At 41.6% G+C, this 22,651-nt stretch overlaps 1 protein-coding gene across 1 annotated transcript; it reads left to right on the top strand.

Annotated features, from left to right (window-relative positions):
- The first annotated feature begins 18,378 nt into the window (after nucleotides 1–18,378).
- On the top strand, nucleotides 18,379–21,764 carry stmn1a (stathmin 1a). The gene is made up of 5 exons (XM_038725515.1): nucleotides 18,379–18,474; nucleotides 20,163–20,206; nucleotides 20,310–20,482; nucleotides 20,689–20,880; nucleotides 20,979–21,764. Exons 2-5 carry the CDS (start codon nucleotides 20,191–20,193, stop codon nucleotides 21,039–21,041), a joined length of 444 nt encoding a protein of 147 aa, XP_038581443.1. The 5' UTR covers nucleotides 18,379–18,474; nucleotides 20,163–20,190; the 3' UTR covers nucleotides 21,042–21,764.
- The last annotated feature ends 887 nt before the right edge of the window (nucleotides 21,765–22,651 follow it).

Raw genomic sequence — 22,651 nt, forward strand, 5'->3', positions numbered from 1 at the left:
AACATTACCAGCTAAATATTAGCATGTTTTCATGCCCTTAGTGTGCATAACATGCTGACATTAGCATTTAGCTCATAAGCACCACAGTACTACATACAGCTTCACAGAGCTGCTAGCATGGCTGTAAACATTTTTGTCTTAATGGACCAGTAGCTGATGAATGCCCCAGCTGTCACCACTGTAAACTCATTTTGTTGCAAAAAAACCTACATTTTGAGTGCTACGATTATTATTACTCGGCAGGTAAAGCCGAAAGACTTGTGAAAGCAAAAGTTAGAGGGGAACTCAATTACTGCAGTTATGTCCATCTAAGTCTGTTTATAGGTGTTGCACTACTGATATGTGAAAAAAGTTGTCTAGTTGTATAGAGGGAGCTGCATGAAGTCTGATCAATGTCCTCAAGTGATGTCACTTGAGTCAGCGTCGGTGAGGACTGAAGACTACATTTGAAAATCAGTTGGTGTGGAGTTAGAAAGAAGTGAGCTCACCAGACCACCAGCCCGCTGCTCATCACTGCTTGAAGCTACATTAGCTGCTACATTCATAAACACTAGACTCCCTCACCTGTCTGTCCCTTAAACTGGCATGTTGAATTGTGGGTAATGTAGGGGACAGGGACTACTTTCTCTAACATGCACCACTGTGAAAGCAATATATCTTTACAATTCCTGCCAGATTAACACAAATTTTACTATGGTTGTTAAGGGAGGACTGCTAAAACTAGTGCTGACATCGCAGACGTTGTGTCTCATGCAGCCGTCAGGTCAAAGCAACATCAGGCCAAATACTTCACTTCTACACAAGTGAAAGAACCAAAAAATAAATCCAACATGGTGTCAATCACTTCAACTCACTGTATTAGAAGCATTTTGGTCCTTAGACCCTCATTAGATAAGATTAATGTACCTATGATTGCATCAGGTAAATGAGGTAAAATTCATAATGCATGAATTTTACTTGTCTGTAAGACTTAAAACAAGGACTTTGGAGTGTCACTTACACAAAATTTTTTAAATTTAAATGACAAATTGCCATAAGAGGCCTCATGCTACCCAGAGGATAATTCCTTTCCAGTTTAGTTTCTCCATGAGTTTTTCTGTAGCGCCACCCTTAGGCCAAACCGTTAACTACAAGTGATTATACATAAAATAAATACTTATTTTACCTGAATCAGCTGACCAGACACACCCTTTTATCACACCCTTTTTTTGCAACAGTGCAGAGATAATCCAGATTTCATATCAGGTTGACACCACAAGCATGGCCAACCAAATCAGTGAACACAAAGGGAAAGCCCGAGTTTCACATGATGTAGCTATAATAATGATGGTGGTGGTGGTTTAGTGACTGCAGACTTAATGTATTAAGCTTTTGACAAATGAATTAACAAAAACAATGTATACACTTTCTTCTTCTTCTTCTTCTTCTCACAAGTATTAGCTAGCTCTGTTCCATTTGATTAGATCCACCATCTCTGATGAAAGGCACTTGAAATGGCGGTAATCATTTTTTACATCCTCTGAAATGTAAAATTAAGAGTGCATAAGTAGCACTTGAAGGGAGCACAGCAAGACATGCACTCCTTTTGTTCCTTCCAGAATGGCCATGTTAGTACACTCCTGTTACATAATGCAGCAGTTCCTGTGGGTGTGCAGCAGATGGAGACACTCACTGGATTATCATTCACCCCACATGATGCTCCTACTCCAACAGGAGAATTTCTTTGTTATGTCTGGTACAAAGAAAATGGCCGAAATACATTTTTTGACAACAATATTTATATAAATACATTAACTTACGTAAATGTGGCGTCTAGAAGCATGATTTGGCGGTTCTGGTTTCACATTCCTGCACATAACTTTCAGTTGTAAACCTTGTAAGGAGTTTGACTCGGACACACCCAGTGTTCTCTCGATGCTGATACAGCGGTAGGGAGTGATTTGACGAAAAATGAACACCTCTTGAATTAGTTTTGGATTAATCATCTCAAATACTGCTACTAACCTGTGGATGTGGGGTGTATAATGAAGGGCGTGTGTGTGCAGAATGTGTTTGGAAGACATGAGTAAACCTTTGTGATCATGCAGGCTGATTGTCTGGCTGCGTCCCAGCATCCCTGCTGACAGGAGATGAGACCATCCATACACCCAAGGGCTCTTTGTCTCTGCAGACACAACCACAGTAAAGCACTTGTGTGTAATACTAATGTCTGTTAGCTGATGCTGTGGTCTATAATTATGTAACAGCAACATTTTTATTTATAAGAGACATAGCAATGGCTCTCCTGCACATGGTACATTTATGCCTTTATGGTGGTCATTTATTCAAGCAAAACAGAAATGTGTAATCCATTTGAGACATATTGTTTTGGCTAAAATTTTCCTGTTAGTCTCCACCTCCACTCTCAGGCACCCGCCTCTCCTCTGAGGTAGCGCCTTCGCCCAGACTGTTTCTACGTAACTTGTTGCTAGGGCAACCCAGCTTTGATAGAGGCTTGGGCCTTATTGTGTGCAGTCATGCTTTTTAAGAACATGAGGGAAGGTGAAGAATTGATTTGAAGGCTTTTGGCTGCAATGAGGGCAGGAGGCATATGCATGGTGTCGACTGGGTATGGCAAGGTGTGAGGCCCTGAGTGCGACTCTTTTCCTATCTTCTAATTATTATAATAGAAGATAGAAAAAGATGTGTCTCCAATCCAAAAATAGCTTTGGCTGTAGCGAATTGCCAACCATAAATTCTAACATTGATTACTGTGAACCTGACAGTTCACACGTTTACAAATCCAAAATAACAAGGCTGTGTGTTTCTAATTCCATAGAACAGAAAAGCAGTGAAGAGAAAGAGGCTCTCTGTCTTCTTACATAATTGAATAGTATGGTATAAGCGGTTAGCTATTGGCTTTCCTCAAGGAAACTCGTGTAATTGCCTCACAGAAATGCACTGTGGTTCCTCTCACAGACAGGTTAGAGCCAAACGCTTGGTTATCAATCGAAGCTAAGTGAATAAACAGCAGCTGCAGCCTTTAGGTACCCCACTACTCTCTCCTTTTCAATCCCTATATCTCTTCCTCTCTCACCACCGATGGCCAGGCCAGTGAGTGATCCAGCGGCTGTGGAGGAGACAGCGAGTGACAGAGAGGCGTGTAGAGAGGAACAGAGATAGAGAAAATGAGGGAGGGCGGATGGTAAGACTGCCACTGAGGCCATGCAGACGTGGGTCACAGAGAGGATGCCAGGCAAGCGGGCGGGCAGGCAGGCAGGCAGGCAGGCAGGCAGGCAGGCAGCCCAGCGAATACAAAAGCCTTCACGTGGAAGTCAACGTGCCATTTCCAACACACGGGAGCCTCGGGAGGAATGATGGAGAAGAGGAAGAGATGCCAGACACGAGAGAGAGCAATTGACAGAGAAAGAGAGGTTGAAAAGAAACACAAGGTACAGGAGCTGCTGGAGCATCAATTCAACAAAGCTCCTAAGGCATGGCAGTGTCGCTGCGTCATTCACTACCAAGATGCTCTCATGCTCAGATCATCTTAAGGAAAAGGCTGACATTTTTATTTTTTATTATTATCAACAAATCCCACGAAAACACCAAATCCAACAACGCATTAGCCCGGCTGATTTCTCTACCTTGTCTGTGGCACTCAAGATATTATATACTGTATATATCATATCAACCTACCTCATGTACATTATAACAGACAAATATTTATTCCAGCATTCTTTGCACTATGCTTCACAACACTATTGTGTCGCTGTCTACAAATGTTTCTTTTTGTTTATGATGTGTGTAAGGTACGCTGTAGTTTGTGTCTGTTTTTTGCTGAGCTTTTTTGTTTATACTTGTTCTGTGTATTTGCTTAAACCTTACTACACTTTTGTTTTTTATCTGTTTTTTTTTCTGGCTTTATTGCCATTTTGCCTCTGACATGAATACAGTCATAGGAAGATGAAGACAGGGGTGGGATTGGAAGATGGGGTTTTTGGATTAAAGAGCAGCTAGGGCGACCCAGCTTTGAGAGAAAAATCCACCCGGCCCAAACAACTGGACCAAGCTCCTTGGCGGGTGCAGTGACCGCTCAGAGGAGATAAAAGACAGCCAGGAGAGGAGCCATGCTGGCCCAGCTTGGACTAAATTCTGCTGTTACAGAGACCTGCCCCAACAACATCCCGGATCAACCACTTGTCAGGTGGTCCATGTTCCCAGCTGTTAGCGCAAGACTCCGACAAGATGAGAGGTGCTTGACATCGATGATGCTTGGTGCACAAACGCAGTCAAATGGGACTCTGTTTCCCAAGTGTCAGACTGTTTATTGTGAAGATGAAACTTTCATATTATCATCTAGTTACTGCCGTTTACGTTCCCCCGAGATGGAAATTTAAAAAATGCACTGTAGAATGTTCAGTTTGTATAGGTGTATGTAAATATGTATAAAAATAACTGTATATATTGTTTTATTTTATTTTATGTTACCATATTTTAACATAGGCCTACACTGAATGTTGTGTGTGTAGCATGAAGGAACTACAAATTTAGTTTCATTATGCAGCCTTGTGCTGTGTAATGACTAATAAACAACCTTCAAATTCCTAGTATGTGAAAACATATCTGGCCATTAAAACCAATTCTGATTCTGATCTTCAGTACAAACCAACATACACCGTCCTGGTGTCTTAAAATTGTGTATTCATCTGCAGCTGAAAATAGCCCCAGACAAATACATTATTTCATCCTGCTTGAGCTCTTTTTGCTAGGAACAGTTTTTACAGCCGTTTTGCACTTTTTTGTAAACATGAAACTATATTTGAGACCAGTTTTTAAAGTTTTTAAAGGTCCTGATGCTGAGGGCCATAGAAAGGGATAGTTTTGGTCTTTTTACTGGACTTCATGACAATAAGACAAATATTCAATAACAGACTGTCTTGACCATGAACTGTAAGGTGGAAAACAATCAAGTCATTTCAAGTCACAAAGCATTTGGTGCCTGACAGTTAAGCAGATTGACAGAAAGTAATTGGATCTTTCTCGCTGAGTAATCTATGAACAGACCACTGAGCAGTAGCCAAGCATCAGTCGAGTTAATTAAGTGTAACTAATCCTCTGTCCACAATGTATGGACGATACCAAGACTGTCAAGAAATGAGGGCAGTTTGAAACTGAGCAAAGCTAATGTGCTAACAAATGTTGTCAATTTGTCACTTTGCCTCCCCTCTTCCTTCCCTCCACTGCACACCAGCTTGGCGGTGGCTTCAGTCTTTGTCCAGCGATGGATCACAAGGCTGAAACACACACAGAGAGACATATGACATCACCCAAGCAGTGACGGGGCGGAGACTGGCAGCGTAAGCCTGGCATCACACAACCATACACAGTGGAATAACACGACTCCTCTCCCTCCATAAGCTCTCTGTCAGACAGCTCAGCCTGGCATCACTCTCTCCCAATAAGATGAAACGAGCTGTAAGCCTGACCCCATTCTCACGGACACCAAGTCACTTTGCATAAACAGTATGTGGTGCTACCTCTGACTTCTGGCATTTCTAATGTCCTATCTCCCTCATCTTTTCCAGCATATTCTTGATAAAAAAGAAAGATTCAGACGAAAGAGACTGACTTTCCCAACTCCCAAATCTTGACCTCTCCTCTGTCTCTCAGCTGAAGTCTGTTCTTAATTGGTGATCTTCAACAGCAGCCTCTGAGGGAGGATTGCCCCTGTCCCTGCTCCATCGCATCAATGTTCTCTGTGCAGTAATAGGTCAGTGGATTTACTGTTAGCAATACTCTGCAGACTGCCCTTTATAGACTTTCAGCAGGCAGAGCACATTGAACTGCTGGCATTTATTGTTTGTATTTTATGTCTTCTAACTGTTCACAATCTGGCCGCAGTGCCCTCTCAGAGAAACAACAGACACTTCTTGCAGGATATCAAAAGTCTGTGATGTCTAACGTACTGGAGGAACTATTTCGGGATGATGTGCAGCAATTAAATTTTCTCTTAAGTTGACTAGTCTAAGGAAATTAACAATAGAAAAAGGATTATCTCAAAAGATCTTTTGATGAACCTAGTTTTTATTTTATTTTAGGAATAGCACAAGTACACCAAAACAGAATGAGTAATGATAGATGTGTCTTTCACAAGCTAAAAAATCAATTACATTATTTTGGGAAAAGACCAGCAGACCACGTGTCACATATTGGATTTGGCAAATATTAATAACCCTTCCTTTGGAAAAAAAAAACGTATGTACAAAGAGGAAATCAGGACCTTTTTGAGAAGGTTTGGGAACAGTTTAATTAAATGTGAAAGGCATGGAGTTAGCAGATGAAGAGGAGGATTGAATAATGTAAACCTCGTGATGTGGCTAATAAGAGTTCCATCTAAAGCAATGAAATTAACTTTAATTGAATCGGCTAGGCAGAAATTTGTTACATAATTTTTGTACATTGTACATGAAGGGTTTCTTTCCCTTTCTTTCTTTTGACTTGTTTGCTGTTCCTGGTTGTCAGATTTTTATTTCCAGCACCAATACCTCAGTGTAGATTTGAGTGGTATACTTCTTTAAGTAGAGAACTCTACACTGTGTACACATGTGTTTCAGTATGGAAAATGTTAATAAATATATTGTTTAAAAAGAAAGTTGCCTAGTATCCCATAATGCCTTTAAATGCCCCGAAAGTGTTCCTGAACGTGCCTGAGCAGGTCAGATGGGAGTTTGTGGAGTTAAAAATGACTTTATATTATGACTTTAACTATGTATGACTCTTGATGAAATGTAACTAAGCTTATAATGAAAATGTCTTTCCCACAGTTTGACTAGTTATCCACCAGAATGAGAACAAGTCTATAGGCATGCAAGCAGCTCTGTGAGCTAAATGCTAACATCACCATGCCAACATGCTCACAATGACAATGTTATCATGACATTAATAGATGAATGTATGCACCAGGGCATCACCAAAGTCATGAGGATTCATCCTCTGAGGGCCATGACTGGCCGCCTACTGCTCCCCTGAGGAATGGGGGATGGGTTAAATGTATGAATTTTGCTACATGTATGTGTATGTGACAATAAAGTATACCTTACCTTACTTTAGTTGCTGAGGTATTTTAGTCTGGACCCAAGTGTTAGTCTAACCAACGATGCCATCCCTTGAGTCATGCAGCTAGTGTGGCTAAGAATATATATGACAATATACAAAGTATATTATAGGATGAATGGAAAGCTTAAATGTTGTGCTTTTTTGTACTTATTATACAGCTGGTATAATATGGTATGTTTAATATACCCATTCCTAGATGATTTTCACAGTAGATGCTATATCTCAAAATGTACTAATATAGCCATTATTGCCATTTTCACCTCTCGTGCCTTGCTGTAACGCTATCTTTGTTTGATTATTCAAATTGAAACTAGATATCCTGGTCTGATCTGAGACTTGTTGGAATGAACGTTGATTGCAAATGCTCATACTTGCTGAAACATCAAGGGCACAATGCTTTCTCCTTCTACATCTTTATGATTTTTTTTTCAGTTAGAGAAAACTGTCTGGGATTCTCTTCATCTCGCAACATGGCTAAAGAGATCACTATCACGTCTAGGAGTTGAGAGCTAAGGGCAACTAAAACGCTTGGACAGTCTGAGATAACACTGAAAATGAACTGAGCTGAGCCCCACATGCAGACATCTGGCTTGGACGAGTGGATGTTGCTATGATAATATCAGGATAACACTAATCGCCCAGATTGGGATTATGATTATCACTCGCCAGCACACAAACTTCTTCCATACATCAGATTTGTTAACATGTCTGTTTCCTAGGCTGAGGTAGTCCAAGTTTGGGCCAATCAGTAACATATAAATAAATGTCTTAGCACCAACTCATTAAGCCAATCAGTGTAATTCAGAAGAAATCTATAACAATTTAAATCTAGTCATACAACTAATTTCATCATGGGGACAAAAATCTCATTTGTAGCTTCCTAATACATTTGCATTTATATTCAGCCTGCGGCTTTCAGCAGCCATCTGTGGATCATCTCTGTGGGTCTTCTTTGTCAATCCCCCAATGTTTTCCCCACCCTACCTCCACCTCCCTCTCGTCCTTCTCATCCCTTTGTTTGCCTCCCCTCCTCTCTCTGTCCCGGGGCTGACATCACAGTCCCAGAGGAGCCCTGTGATGGTAACAAGCCCTGATTCAGCACCAAGGAGTCCCATCTATGCCCCAACCGCATCACTCTGCGATTGCCCCGCACCCCTCCAAAATAACCCCACCCCTCAGGTCTCGCAGGCTCATGGGCTCAGACTGCTTTTACTGTGCTGAAAACAAGCTCTCCCAAGTGGGCAGGGCTCTTATTTCACCATAGGCTGTGCCTAGGACGCCTACAGTTTTACTGTACAGTATTCCTGGGTAACATCAGGGCAACACCACAATGAAATATTCATCTAAAGCATGAATATGGAGGAGGACACTGAAGTATTACCGTCTACGTACATTTCACCGTCTTTTCAGACTAGATTGCTTCCCATTTTCAAGTCGGAGCATTTGGGTCTCACTTGCGGCAAAGAAATGTTAACCAAAGAGTAAAACTAAGTTAAGGGGGGCTGAGGGATGAATTTTTAAAAATGCTGCTTAAAAGCACTGTCAAAATAGGAAAGGATTCTGTACAGTTGCCAGAAAGGGCATCAACCTGGCAAACATGAAGAGAGCCCTTCACTGTGACAGGATACAAAAATAAAAACAGCAAATGAAGACAAAGAAAAGTCTTCTTACGCTCAAGCTGTAAACCGTTATGACCCACAGTCCTACAGTACCGCATCAATTATGCTTTCTTATGACACTTTAAAAATAATTTAATTGTAAAAAAAAAATAAAAATGTAGGGTTTGGTGGTTTAATTCAGGCGCAAAATTTTATTTTAAAAATGACAAAAGAAACTTTAAAATAATGTTATTCTAATAAATTAGCACTTACCTGTTTTATCATGTAGCACTTTGGGATTTGTTTAAATATATAATATAAACAAATAGAATTTATTATTATTATTATTATTGAATTTACATGAATATACAACAATTACTAGAATAGAAGAACAGTCCAGACTACTACATTGTTTTCTTTTATGTGTTTTATTATTAGTTAAAGCAAAATTTCAGTATTTTTAAACTTGGGCCCATTTTCATCTATTTTGGTGTCGTAATGAGAAAATGTTTTGGAAGCCGTGCAGGAGATGGTTTTAGTTTATACATGAGAGAGCCAGCTGTTGATATTAGCAATTGTAGAGGCAACTGTGCCCGTCACAATTACATCCACAAAAAGGATGGTGGTGGAAACATGAGTCAGTTGGAGAGAGGAGATTGCTGTGTTGGAGTAACGTTGGGAAATACAGCCTAGCTAACAGCTCCTCTATGTATGCAACAAACTCCTCTCCCATGTTTCCACTATCGTCTTCCTGCAAGAACGAGAGAATTGTCTTTGAGCAAGACTTCTGTTTCCTGTTAAAAACAAAAGGTGTCGCTGGGAAGAGATAACAATCAATAACTGTCTTAAGGCAGAATTGTTTTATTGAGACATGACTATGATATGTCTAAACTGCTGATGAGGCAAAGCCAACACAGTGGCCTTATCCTCCATGCTGCAAGCATGCATTATTAATCCAGTAATTTCAAGCTAATACCAACCACTGGTCGATGTTCTCTCTCATGTATAAACTATTGTACTGTGACATGCACCAGGTGGTACTCTGTGGGCCAGTGCAACAAAAAGGTTTATCACTCTCAGCTCTGTCCCTGCATGCTGTTTCAGCGGGCGTGAGTCCCATCTGTTGGGCACATCGGGGAGAAATCCCAAAACAGGACTATTGTGTGCAGACTAAAGCGACAGGCCAGCGGGAGGTCGACACCAAGGTGGAGGGGTGGGTGGGGCTGGAGGGGTAAATGCAGAGACCAAAGGATTAGCTAATGGGACAGCTTTAATGCAAACCACTGAGGGAGGGGTGCTAGCTGACATTGGGGATCTGGAACTTGACAGGGGCAATCGCTTTGACCTCAAGGGTCAGCAGGTGGGTGCAAGCACCAATAAAAGACCATAAACATTAACCTGCTTATTCATAGGTCAACTTTTATTAATATTTCCACCTATACCTTGCACTATGGTCTTAAAGTTTCAAAATGAGCCAAGGCAAGCAGCACTGAGCGAGGTCTCTTCAATCAATCCTCAGTCAAGTCAAATTTATACATACCACATATTTCATGCAGTGTAAGCTAAATGAGCTTCACACACGACAAATATGAACAAAATAAAATAGGAAATACATATTTAAATACGTATATATAAAAAAAGACACAAATTTTCATCACTTGCCCACCCACACATGGGAAAAGAGTGAAAGAGAGCGAGTGAGACAAAGAGAGAAAGAGAGAGAGAGAGAGATGGAGGCACTAACAGCCATAGGCCTGAGTCATGGGTACAGTTAGGAGACCAGTGTCTCAGGCTTTTGTAAGCAGTGAGCAGGTCAGAGAAGTATTTAGGAGACAGACCATTATTTGATTTGTCCACAATGAAATCAATTCTGCATTTAATGGGAAGCCAGTGAAGTGATCTAAATGTAATATGAGTAATAACCTTTCAGGTTTTCTTGTCCCAGTGAGTACTCTGTCTACAGCATTTGAATAATCTGGAGCCATCCTACAGTCTTTTTGGGCAGTCCAGCAAGAAGTGCATTATAGTAGTCTCGCCGAGAGGAGATGAATGCATGAACCAGTTTTTAAGCATCTGACTGAGACAGGATGGATTTAACTTGGTGGTAATATGCTGTTCTAGTTACTTGTAATATGGTGATGAATTTCCTTTTCTAGGATAACACTCGGATTTCTAATCTTATCGCTGGGTTTTAAAGACCCTGAAATCAGTTTTGAGTGGCTCTCTGGTCTCTGACCTTTAGCACCTACCACAGGGATCTTTTGGGGGAAAGGGAAAGTTTTAGGCCATCCAGTATCTGACTTCACTCATACAGTAGACAAGGGCTGAGGTTATCATGTGAAAGTGAAATTGTGTATCATCAGCCTATGAATGGTAAGATACATTGTGCTTCACTACAATGGAACCAAGAGGCCGCATATCTTGAATAGAAATGGGCCTAGGACTGAGCCTTGTGGGACCCCACAACAGATGTTAAAATTACCAGTTTTAAAGTTAACGGGAGACACAGAGAATGTCCTGCCTATTAGGTGGGAAGAGAGCCAGTTAATGACATGGATAGGATAGGCTGAATTGACCTTGTTGGGTTTAGCAGTTTGTCAATAATGGACAATAGAAATGTCACGACCCCCCTACCGTGACACCTGCTGTGACATCTGGTTTGTGTGTGATTGTGCTTTGGAGTTATTTTGACCTTCGGTGTGAATGGAGTAATGCCTGTTGTGTTTTGGTTTTGTCTGTCTATTTGTTCCTTCCCTCTTTTCCTCTCCTCCTCTTGTCTTCCTTTTCTCTCAGTCGCCCCTGCAGTGGCTCGGGGGCGTGACTGAGCCCTGGGTTGGGGGCCAGTCTTCACCTGCTTCCAATGTCACACCTGCTGATCATTGCTCAAGCCTACTACTTAAGGAGAGATCCAGTCCTCGCTGGATTTTTAAGTCATCTCTGTACGTCTAGCCAACGTACCCTACCTGCCTAGAGCCTTAGAAAGGAACTAGTTAATTTTGGATCACTGTTTGTTTTCCAACCGACCTAACTCACATTTCTCTCTGCTCCCAGCCTGCCAGAGGTCCTGGAACTCTCAAACCTGGGATCTCAGTCTGTCTCTGCCAGTCACGCCCGACAACCAGCTCGAACCCCGGACCTCGGCCCACAGCCCAGTTCCTTGTCTATATCTAATCAGTGTGAAAATATTGTATGCAAATGTTATTTAATTAGTCAAATATACTCTTTTCAAATATATTCATTATAAATAATACAATCAATGAACACTATGTCTCTATCTTTTTCATACGCCCTTTTTATGTGGCCTACTACTTGTTTTCTTGGCTCTGGTGTGAGGGCTATAGCATACAGTGGAGTGTTTATATTGAATATACATGATGTGAATGTTATGTTATGTTGTTACATAAGATATAAGTAATAAAACCAAAAAGAAAAAGTAGTATACATCAAAGGTGTAGCAGGTATAGCAATTCAGTTGCATATGTTAATTAGCAGCCCAAATAGCCTATATATACTGCATTCTTCACAATAAAGATGATCAAGACTAAACTTAAAGTTGCACCAAACAATATATTTCATGTTAACAATGGTTGAAATGACTAATTGATTAAAATGGTGTCACTTGCAGTGACGAATTCACAGATACTTCACCAAACTCCACAGTTCCCTTCAGGTTTGTAGTTTTTTAAGCTTCCTTTTCTTTTTTTTTGTTTTCCTCCCCGCAAGCACTGGTTTCCAGCTGTAGAGTCCATCTCAATGACACTTTTCAAATACAGTCTGACTCTGAGAACATGGCCTAACTAATACAGGTAGAGAAAGTTGATCAGTTGGACTTTTTTGTTCTAAAAACCCAGCGTAAGGAGCCATATAAAAGGCATTTTTCTTTATCATATCACATCTACTGGATACACCCAGTTATCTTGGAGATGGTCATGTTTAGGGAGACCAATGCCATAGTCCAGGTCCATTCCTTTTCTTTTTCGATTCTTCTTTCATCACACAATCCTTTTATACTTGTTTTGATATATCTGAGAAAAACAACAAGATCGAGGATAAGAATGAATATTATTTGACAGGGCACAGATGTTGCCTAAAATTTCCATTGTTTTTTGCTATCCACTTTTGCAAAGAACCCAAGTGCTCCTCTCTGAGTTAACAACACAACATATTTCTACAGTAGCCTACATCCAGCACTTGAGGATACATCACACACAGTACACACATGAAGAGCAAATGGGGGGGGGGGGGGGGGGGGGGGGCAGGGATGCTGAAACCACTTCTAGACAGCCTGCAGCTGAGTTGGTGATTATGTAACACACAGTTACATAAATGTTATCACTACATTTAAACATGACTGCCTTATAGATTTAGCGTCATGGTAACAGAGGACATACTGTATCGTCTTGCATGCAATATTTACAAAAAGGGCTTTTTTTGTGTTCCTTGTGAGTCAGTTGTTAGATTACTCAGAGGGTTAAATTCTCAACAGGATCTTATCAGCGTTCATCCCAAGCAGCAATATCCCTGTTTTTCTTTATCTACGCTTCCACTACTTACACCTCAATGAGATAGGCTACTGAATGTGTAATTGCTGTGTTCTGGCTACCTGCACATGTAACAGCCTCCTCTCTGCATGCCCCAGAGACAAACATTACGCCTGCCAGGCTTCCTATCTGGACAATTACAGCACAAACCGATAGAGGCGCAGCCTGGAAACATGGAGGACTCCTGGCACCCCGTTTCCCTGATCTGCTCACTATTGGATCCCACTGCCTCTGTGGACGAGGGGGGGGGCGCACCGTGTTTGTGTGGACTAAAAATGGGTCAGGCTTCCAGCTCCAGCCACAGCACACACAAGCGTGGATGAGCGCTTCTGAAAAGGAGGGTCTCGCTCTTTCAGCGTCTAAGGAGGAATGCTTCCTGTGGATCAGCTGCTGGTGTGTGTGTATGACACAGTGGCAGCCCAGTAGGAGATGCATCGATTAATAATAACCCCCCCTTGTTTCCCATCATGCAACCACTTGTCCTATTTTTTTAGCACTAAGCTTTGAAATCTCCATGCAGTTAACCCCGTGCACCGCTCGTAGGACAGCATCCGTCCTTAGCGTGAAAATGTTTTCAATACTTGCACAGTGCAGGAATAAGTCAGAGCTAAACGTCTTGTAAACATATAAACTAGACCTTAATATTTGAACAAAAAAACTATGAGCAAGCACATTTTACTCCCTGGTGATCAAATTGAACCATGAATCATTTCTGCCACGCCATCATTGGAAAAGTGGGGCATTGAAAAATGTTTGGTCTTTGTTGTTGAAAACTCATCGAAAAATGCAAATGAGTAAGCAAATTTTCTTAAATCAAAGCAATGACCTGGATACCAAAACTGACTTTTTAATCAACAACACAAACACACACAAAAACAAAGTCTAAAACCTTCCTCCCCCAGACACAGCTGATATTTTACCAAGACCTAAATCCTCTTCCACGCACACACACACACACACACATCTGCAAATTTTGGCTGGTGCTGCTACTGGACTGTGCCTCCGCCTGCCCTCCCCATCTCTCTGTCTCCGTCTCTCATTCGCCCGTCTTTGTCCTGTGAAGCACCACAGATCCAGTTAGTGGGGGAGACTGATGCTGGCAGGCCGTGAACACCATCTGCTCCTCTTGACTAAGACAGAGCTACTCGACCACACTGAACCGACTGGGACTGAGCACACAGGCTCCTACTGATGGGTGAAAAACACTATGATGACTAAGATAACTATATGAAAGAGGATGGACAGAAAATGAATCGTTCCTGATTAAGGGAATAGTTTGGCATTTTCAGAAATACTTGCTTTCTTGCCGAGAGTCTTGTATCTGTACAGTTAACAGGATGCTACAGCCAGGAGACAGTTAGCCTAGCTTAGCATAAAGATTAGAAAAAGGGGGAAACATCTGTTTAAACAAACAATTAAATATGGCCAGTGAAGGTGGTCAGACTATGAGTGATGTCAGTGAATGACTGGTGGGGGGCTCCAACGGACGTGTAAGATACTTTTCAGTTATAATCATAAGCCTGCGATGACAATGAAATTTAACTGAAATCTCTCAAAAAGCAGCTTTAATTGCATAAACGATTTTCCTTAAATTATGATTATCTGCGCACTCACCATCCATCCATCCATCCATCGTCAACTGTTTATCCTGTGTACAGGCACCTAAAATCATAATTATATGGACATTCTATCATTATAACTCTTGTAACTGAAAATGTGTTAATGTGTGAGGTTCACCCTAAAACCTCTTATTGTGAAGGGGATGGCTGAGTGCAGTCTAAGGTGTGGACCCAAATGCAGACTATACGCAAAGGTGCAGTTCAGAAGATTTATTAACTCAAAAACCAAACTGAAACAAGCTTACGTGAAAGTGCAAGGCAAAGTCCAAAACTGAGGTAACCCAACAAAGAACAAAGTAGTATCCACAAGGTAAATCCAAGAACACGGGGAACAAGACACGGCTGAACACTCAACACAAGACTAAGGACGTCACAAAGACTAACAGCACTAAAGGCTTAAGTACACAGGCAAACGAGCAGGAAGGGAAGCAGAGCTGAAACATGGGAATATGGGAACACACAAGGACAGAGTTACCAAAGAAAAACAGAAAACAGGGAACAACAGCATGACAGAACAAAACCAGGGCAGGGAACACAGACAGGACCAAACAGGAAACAAGACTACACAAACAAGGAGACATAGGACTAAGGGCTACGACACAGATACAAGGAGAGAACAGACAGGGCACAGTGATCAGGGGTAGCAGGTAGAAAACTAACAACCAAACAGAAAGACAGAGGATAGGATGAAACAAGACCAAAATAATAACAAACACCGAAGTACACAGACCAGGAATAACACAAGGACCTGAACTAAGGCACAGGACTAAGAACTAAGGCACATTACTAAGAAGTAAGATAAGAGACAAGACAGATACTAAGTAAACTTAAATATGCGAAAGAACAAAAGACTAAACTTTACAAGATCAAATAAAGCATACAGAATCCAAAACCAAACCCATGAAAATAGACTAAACAGGAAAATACATGAACACAAAACCACATTCCTAACACTTATAATTTAATTTAATCTAATCTATCCAATAAAAAATGGCTAAAATAGCTTAGTCGATTTTCAGAATCGTTGTCTGTTAACTAATCAATTAACTGACTAATTGTTTCAACTCTGATTGGAACTACGTAAACGCTGGATCTACACAACAGCACTCTCACATTGTTGACAGTAACAACTGCAGGACCTGCACAGCGGCCTCTGCATTCAAAGGCACCTTGCCCCTTATCTGTGTGAGTGTGCTGCTCTTTCAGCTCTCCCACCAAGACCCTAAGGACTTGCACCAGTTACTTTTGGGGAATGAGTGATGTGACTAATTGTGTTTCCCCTAAGCCCCCATTCACACTGCGTTTTGTTTTAAAACAGAGACCTTTTGCTACGTTCACACCTCCTGTCCAGACCAAAACGGTGAAAACGAAGACCTAAAACGGAGAAGGTTGAAAACGCTGCCGACCCCGTTTTTTGTTGTAAAAAGGGTTGTTTTAGTGCGGACGGGCAAAAATGAAGGACTGGTGTAGATAAGACAGTGAAAGACAGTGAAACCATGCAGCCCTGTTGGTGACTTTGCAATTGTAAAGTGTGAAACTAAATCAGAGTGTCTGCTACTATGTGATCCACCCAGCCAGAGCTTCAGTCAGTGACCTGATGGAGAGGAGAGGATGTCGTCCATCCACCAATGTGCAGAATGGGCTGATTTCTCTCTCTCTCTCTCTTCAAGGAAACATCCCACTGAAAGTGTCTTCAACAAAAATCAGTAGCCTTAATCACAAGATGAAATGACATCCACATGGCAACAGTAAAAATAGATCTAACTGTGTTGTCCTGTGGTTACAAATATATTCAGCACAGCATCACTCTGACTGAACAAACACTGATCTGCTCCTCCTGTCGTCAAAATAATGTTACGCTAAAAATAGCCTGAAATCAAATAGTCTGGGTTGGGTCGATTGAAGCTGAATTCAGTCCAAGCATTGGCATTTACATAATGCCCGGGAGTTTTTTCAGAGAGCTGTGGAAATTGTGGAGCAGGAGCCAGAAAGATTCCTAGATATCACTTAAAATCTACTGATGAGCCCTAAATTGGATCAGAATATAAATAAATTAAGAAGAGGGCAGCAGCACACAAAGTACTTTAACTTCTTAGAAAGATGAACAACAGCTTTCTGGAAACAAAACAGCAACACACAGGGCTGACTCCTGCTTATGACAAACTGTTCGTCAGAATATAGACAAATAAAGGAAAGACATGATAGCAGGGATAAGAATAACAAAAAACAAAAAGTAATTCCTTTCCTGAAGCAAGTAGATTTCTTTTTTCTTGCTGCTACAAATGCTGCAGTACAACCCTTAAATCATGCACCAGTTGTTATTGCTAATTCAGCTTTGTTATCTTACACAGTAAAGGCTGCGTGTGCTGGACCCAATGACATGTATCAGCAGAAAAGGAACAGTGGGCTGCAGAAGATTCCTGTACAGCAATTTGATTTCAGGCTTTCTGCTGTCTGCATGTCTGAGTAAACACTGTGCCAGTAATGGAGGCTCAAACAGTGAGCACACAACAGCATGTCATCATTTCCTTAAATAAAACATATGTTCCAGCGTCACCCACATTTATGTCACCATGGGCATACAGGAATTGTATGCATTTCAGTGTAAGAACATTACATTTTCCTTATTGACGCCTCCATCCACCACCCTGTAGGCCCTGAATCAAAAAATATTGGAATATTTATAGTGGAAAGATCTCAAATATCAGATCTATCAAAATATGCATTTTCAGTTCCAGATTTAAAAGACAGGGCAGATGCAATGGTGACATGATTTTATGAGTACATGTGGAAGCATGGTAATTAGGAGTGCCATTTTTATTTGTATTTTATGCTGCTTATGCTGCATTCCCTGTCTTATGATGATGTCTACTCTTCTCACCCTGAAATGACGTTGAAGTTGGACCCACTGCCATGTTACAGGTCCTCTAGACAATGTTTTAAGATATATGGGCTACACAAATAAGTTTGTGTCTGCCATGGTTTTGTCAACAAAAACGTTTAATTGGTCTCCTACTTTCCTGAAAAGTCCATGTAAAATGCATGACGACGGGCATCAAAACAAATCACAAAATCATGGATTTAAGGTGAGCACAGAGAAAGGTTCCACTTTCAGCTGCATACATTCTGCACAGTGAGGCTCAAACGTCAAAGTGAAGTAGGCTAACACATTTTCTGAACAGAATTTAAAACTAATACAACCTAAATGTCAAAAATAAACTCCAAACTCCATTAGACTAACGTTATATTAGGCACTGAGTAGAGGGATGACTACAACCGCTGTAACAGGGAACAATCACATTAAACACTGCCATACTATGTGTTTTTTCCTACAAACTGATTGCTGCCGCGCCCTGTTTGCCTCCATTGTAATAATAAACACGATTAATCAAATTTGAGCCGTGGAATCGTTGAGGCTCATTGTCTAAACGTCAAATCACACACAAAAAAACTACAATTCCCGGAAGCACCTAGGAGTGGGGAGCCAACCAATGATTGGCAGCAGACGGCGTGACGGCACTCGCTTTGGTCCATTTATGTGCACGCGCGACACGCTCGCGCAGAAGGCTCGTGGTGACTTCTGTGAGAGAGGAGCACAGCGTCTGCGGCTTGTTGAAGGTGGGTGTGACTGACAGCATCTTTTTACCGAAGAGGTCCACAGGAATTACATTTGTGGCTGAATTAAACGCCATGTGAAGAGACGCATGCGAGACAAGTTTAATTGTTTTTTTTTTATGGGTTCGGTGTTTTTGCATAGCAACGTTAGAATTTTCTTCTGTGAATGGTGTCACTTGAGTCAGAGTAATAGCATGTGAGCCAACAAACATTATGACCCGACAGGTTTTCGTTAGACATTTTCGACCTCGTTCGGCATTTCATTCGTTTGTGACTTATTTCAACGGCAGAACGAGACTGAGGCGGCTGTTGCTGCTCTTTGTGGCGTGTGGTTGGCGGGTTAGCCTTTTGTATGGTGGGAGACACTGGCACCGTTGGCAGAGACAGACGAGGGTAGACTTCGATTACTTATTTAATGTCTGTGAATTTGTGGGGCGCAGACACACTTTGTCCTTTTTGTGTCATCCCTCATCGACGCCAACATGTGAGCAAAACTTAATTCTTGGACATTTTCGGTGGTGATAAAAAACCTGCCGCCCGCTCGCCTTTGTTTGCAGCTGCTCGTCACGTTGCCGTCAAAGGCGCCTTTGTTTAATGCTGCTCGCTTTATGCTCGAGCTAACTAACGACACCACAAAGCTCCCTGAAAACTGAATCTAAATGAAGGCGATAGTTTGGCGTTGTCAGCGAGGACATTGTTAAGGGGGAACACGGGCAGCAGTTCACTGAACGCCAACTGTGGGTGCACATTTGGCAAGGTGTGGGCATTCACCAAACCCTTATTATTTTAACTAAGTCAAATTGAATTTCTGTTTTTTGGCACTGCATGGAAAGCAGACACTACACAAATGCCACGTTTAGCTAGTTGGTAGCATTTATGAAATCTTAAGGGAGGGGTCTTTCACTCATCAACCCCATCTGATTTTTCTTGCTGGTGGTTTATGACTCGCAGTATACATTTGACCACAGGACATGGCAGCTGTTGTCAGTGCCTCAACGATTCTTCAGATGCATGTCGATTACACATTATCAAATGATGCTGACACCGCGTTTGCATGTTTCTGTCTGCATGTTTCCCACCCCCGCTTGCGGCTCCAACACATGGTGCAAGGAACAGGTGCTCCCCGATGACCATTGTCTGCCGGAGACGCACGTTGCTCACTAATCTCATTTGGGATGGTGCATATTGGCTGTTTAGTAGGCCGAGTCCAGGCCTGTCTGCACCTGGGAGGGCCTGCCGTGCCCACCCTGATCACAGCCTTTTGTTTCAGCATATTGAGGCTTGTGTCGTTCATTAACAATCAGCCCAGCGGTAGGTAGGCTTTCAAACGACTTCCCCGTCCCTCTTGTCTGATGAAGCGGTTCAAGCGCTCGCTGATGGCTCGGGATGGCATTGCTGCCACAAGTTCAAAGAAACAATGGTGTGTGTCTAACATGCAGTCACTGAATGCCAGTGCCGTTTTGTGTGGATTGATGGGCGGTGGTTGCTTGCAGTGCCGAAGACGGCCATGAGGTGTTGCCACTGTGCCTTGGTTTTTATCTTGGCTCATTTAGAGGGAGATGGTTGCATTGGAAAATACTATAAAACATCCGCTAGAGGTCACTAATTAGAGCCATCTGCTGATGGGAATTTATCAGCGACACTGAGTCACAATCACATTAATCTGACCTTTTCTTATATTTCCCCTTCAGGTAAATTGACCTGCAGTGCACTCTTAAAATGGCAGCCTCTGAAGGTGAATTATATCTAAAATACTATTTTAATGTATAGTAATACATTAATTAGGATTGTTTGTCATGCTTTAATGCATTGTGTTAACTTATATTTTTTTATGTCAGATATCCAGGTCAAGGAGCTTGACAAGCGGGCCTCTGGCCAAGCCTTTGAGGTCATCCTTGCTGCTCCTGCCCCAGATGCCAAGGGTGACTTCCCTCTGTCTCCTCCCAAGAAGAAGGACGTCTCGCTGGAGGAAATTCAGAGGAAGCTGGACGCTGCAGAGGAGAGACGCAAGGTAAAAATGTACTCAGTGTAGTAAACCGGAGTGTCCTATAAACCTGAACAATACACTTGCACTCAAACTACATGTTGGTGGATGCTGTTTAAATCTCAAAACCTTTCAGTCTGTAACACTAAGTCCATCAGCTAGTGGTGGATGATGGGTGGAGAAATGAGAATGTGATGGGCCGTAACATCCTAGTTTTAATCCCCCCCCCTTAGAACCATGAGGCTGAGGTTCTGAAGCACTTAGCTGAGAAGCGTGAGCATGAAAAGGAAGTGCTACAGAAAGCTATGGAAGAGAACAACAACTTCAGTAAGATGGCAGAGGAGAAGCTCAATCAGAAGATGGAGGCCAACAAAGAGAACCGCACAGCCCTTATGGCAGCCATGAACGAGAAGTTCAAGGAGAAGGTCAGTGTGTTTTCTAAAAATAGATGGAGTTGGCTTTCTTTTTCAAACACTGATGTTTGAACTTAACCCTGTTGTTTTTTTCCCCCTCAACTTAATAGGACAAGAAGTTGGAGGAGGTGCGAAAGAACAAGGAAACCAAAGAGGGCACTTCAGAAGACTGAAAGTTACAAACAGGGGATTGTATAGGGTTTTTTACGTATCCAAAGATTGATTTATTTTTTGTTCAGCCAGTATTTTTGTTGTGTTCACTACCCACCTTTTTGAAATAAATTCCACTTTGTGAAACTTTCAATTTTCCTGCTATAAGTGTACTTGGGCTGGTTTTACATGTGGCTCCCCCCCCCCCTTGTTGAGTCTAATCCATTTAATATGTAGCTTGTCAGTGCAGCTTCTGCCCTTTTTGAACATTAGCAGTGTGTACTCATCCTTTTTGAGGAAGCATGTTTCTATGCATAGGTCTTTTATCCCTGCCTATTTCATAGTGCATTTTGAAAATGTCCCTGTGAACCACACCTGTCTTCGGCACTTACTGTATACTGAAGTAGCACAAGGTTTGGTTGAGGCGTTGGCCATTATACATCCAGGTGTTAGTGCAGCTTTGCTACCCAGATTCTGCTAGTTTGCTCCTGCAGGTCATGTTTTGTGCCGCTGCTGATTCTTCGCCTTTATTAAAAATATGGGGTCGTCTTCAAAGCACATGACTTCTTGCTGTATAGCTGTGAATTAACATGCCAGACGTGTAAATGGATGCCATCTAGAACATTTCTGAACAGGGGCCTACACATGGAATGCAAAAGAGCAATACACTTCAGCATCTCAATAGATACAGTGGCTAGTTGACTTGAACTGTTGTACTAAAACAAATAAAATAAATATAAACAACATTTTGCTTGCTGTTGAAACTACTGGTGTCTTGTACTTTCATCTGTCCTTTTACTGTGGAAGGTAGCGGCTCAATAATACACGCAGTCACTGAGCAAATTCAGTTTAATGGCAATTTCTGTTACGGTTTTTGAGCAAATTGGAGGCTTCTAGTCAGTGAGATTGTACTTGAGGTTTGGCCAGTTAATGGGTTTCAATATCATGACAATGAATAAAACTAAACCCACCTTTGGTATTGCTGCCTCTGTAGAATAACTGTTCTTGTACTGATTATTGAACGTAACTGTCATTGCTAAATGTAGACTGTTGTAAGAGTACTCGGATGTATGTCGCCCCCAGCAGATTGCCTGACTACATATTTACAAACTGTCGAACTATAATCATGCTTTTAAATACTGGATCATCATCGGTTGTGGTAAATTAAAATGTGACTGCTGCTTTTGAGAACCACAAAATCCAATATTTTGAAAGAGACTAACTTGCAAGTTTAATGACATACTGTAGATCTGTATCGGTGACATCACTACACATGATGGCAACAATCTTTGTGTACTAGCTTCCTAAAAACTGCAGTGTTTGTCTCCCTCTGCTGGTCGTTTGATTTGGGGTTGGGGGTCGTGTACATAGATGTTAAACTATACCAAGAAGTTGAATATTTCTACAGAATACAGGAACCTGAAATTATAATATGTCCGATTACAGTGATGTTGAGATACAAAATACTGAGTTGAGTGTTAGACATAGCAGCAATGAAAGGGACAGTTACCCTGAAATGTTATACAGTATATTTAGCTGTGTGTATGTAAGTGTATTTTAGTAAAATATGCTGAAATCTTACTATAACCTACAGCCTTAATGACTCAATTACACAAATAAGGGCCACCTTGGT

The sequence above is a fragment of the Micropterus salmoides genome, unplaced genomic scaffold (assembly GCF_014851395.1).
Source record: "Micropterus salmoides isolate LMB-PRFRI ecotype aquatic unplaced genomic scaffold, ASM1485139v1 Ms_hic_scaffold_17, whole genome shotgun sequence".
Classification (NCBI taxonomy): domain Eukaryota; kingdom Metazoa; phylum Chordata; class Actinopteri; order Centrarchiformes; family Centrarchidae; genus Micropterus; species Micropterus salmoides.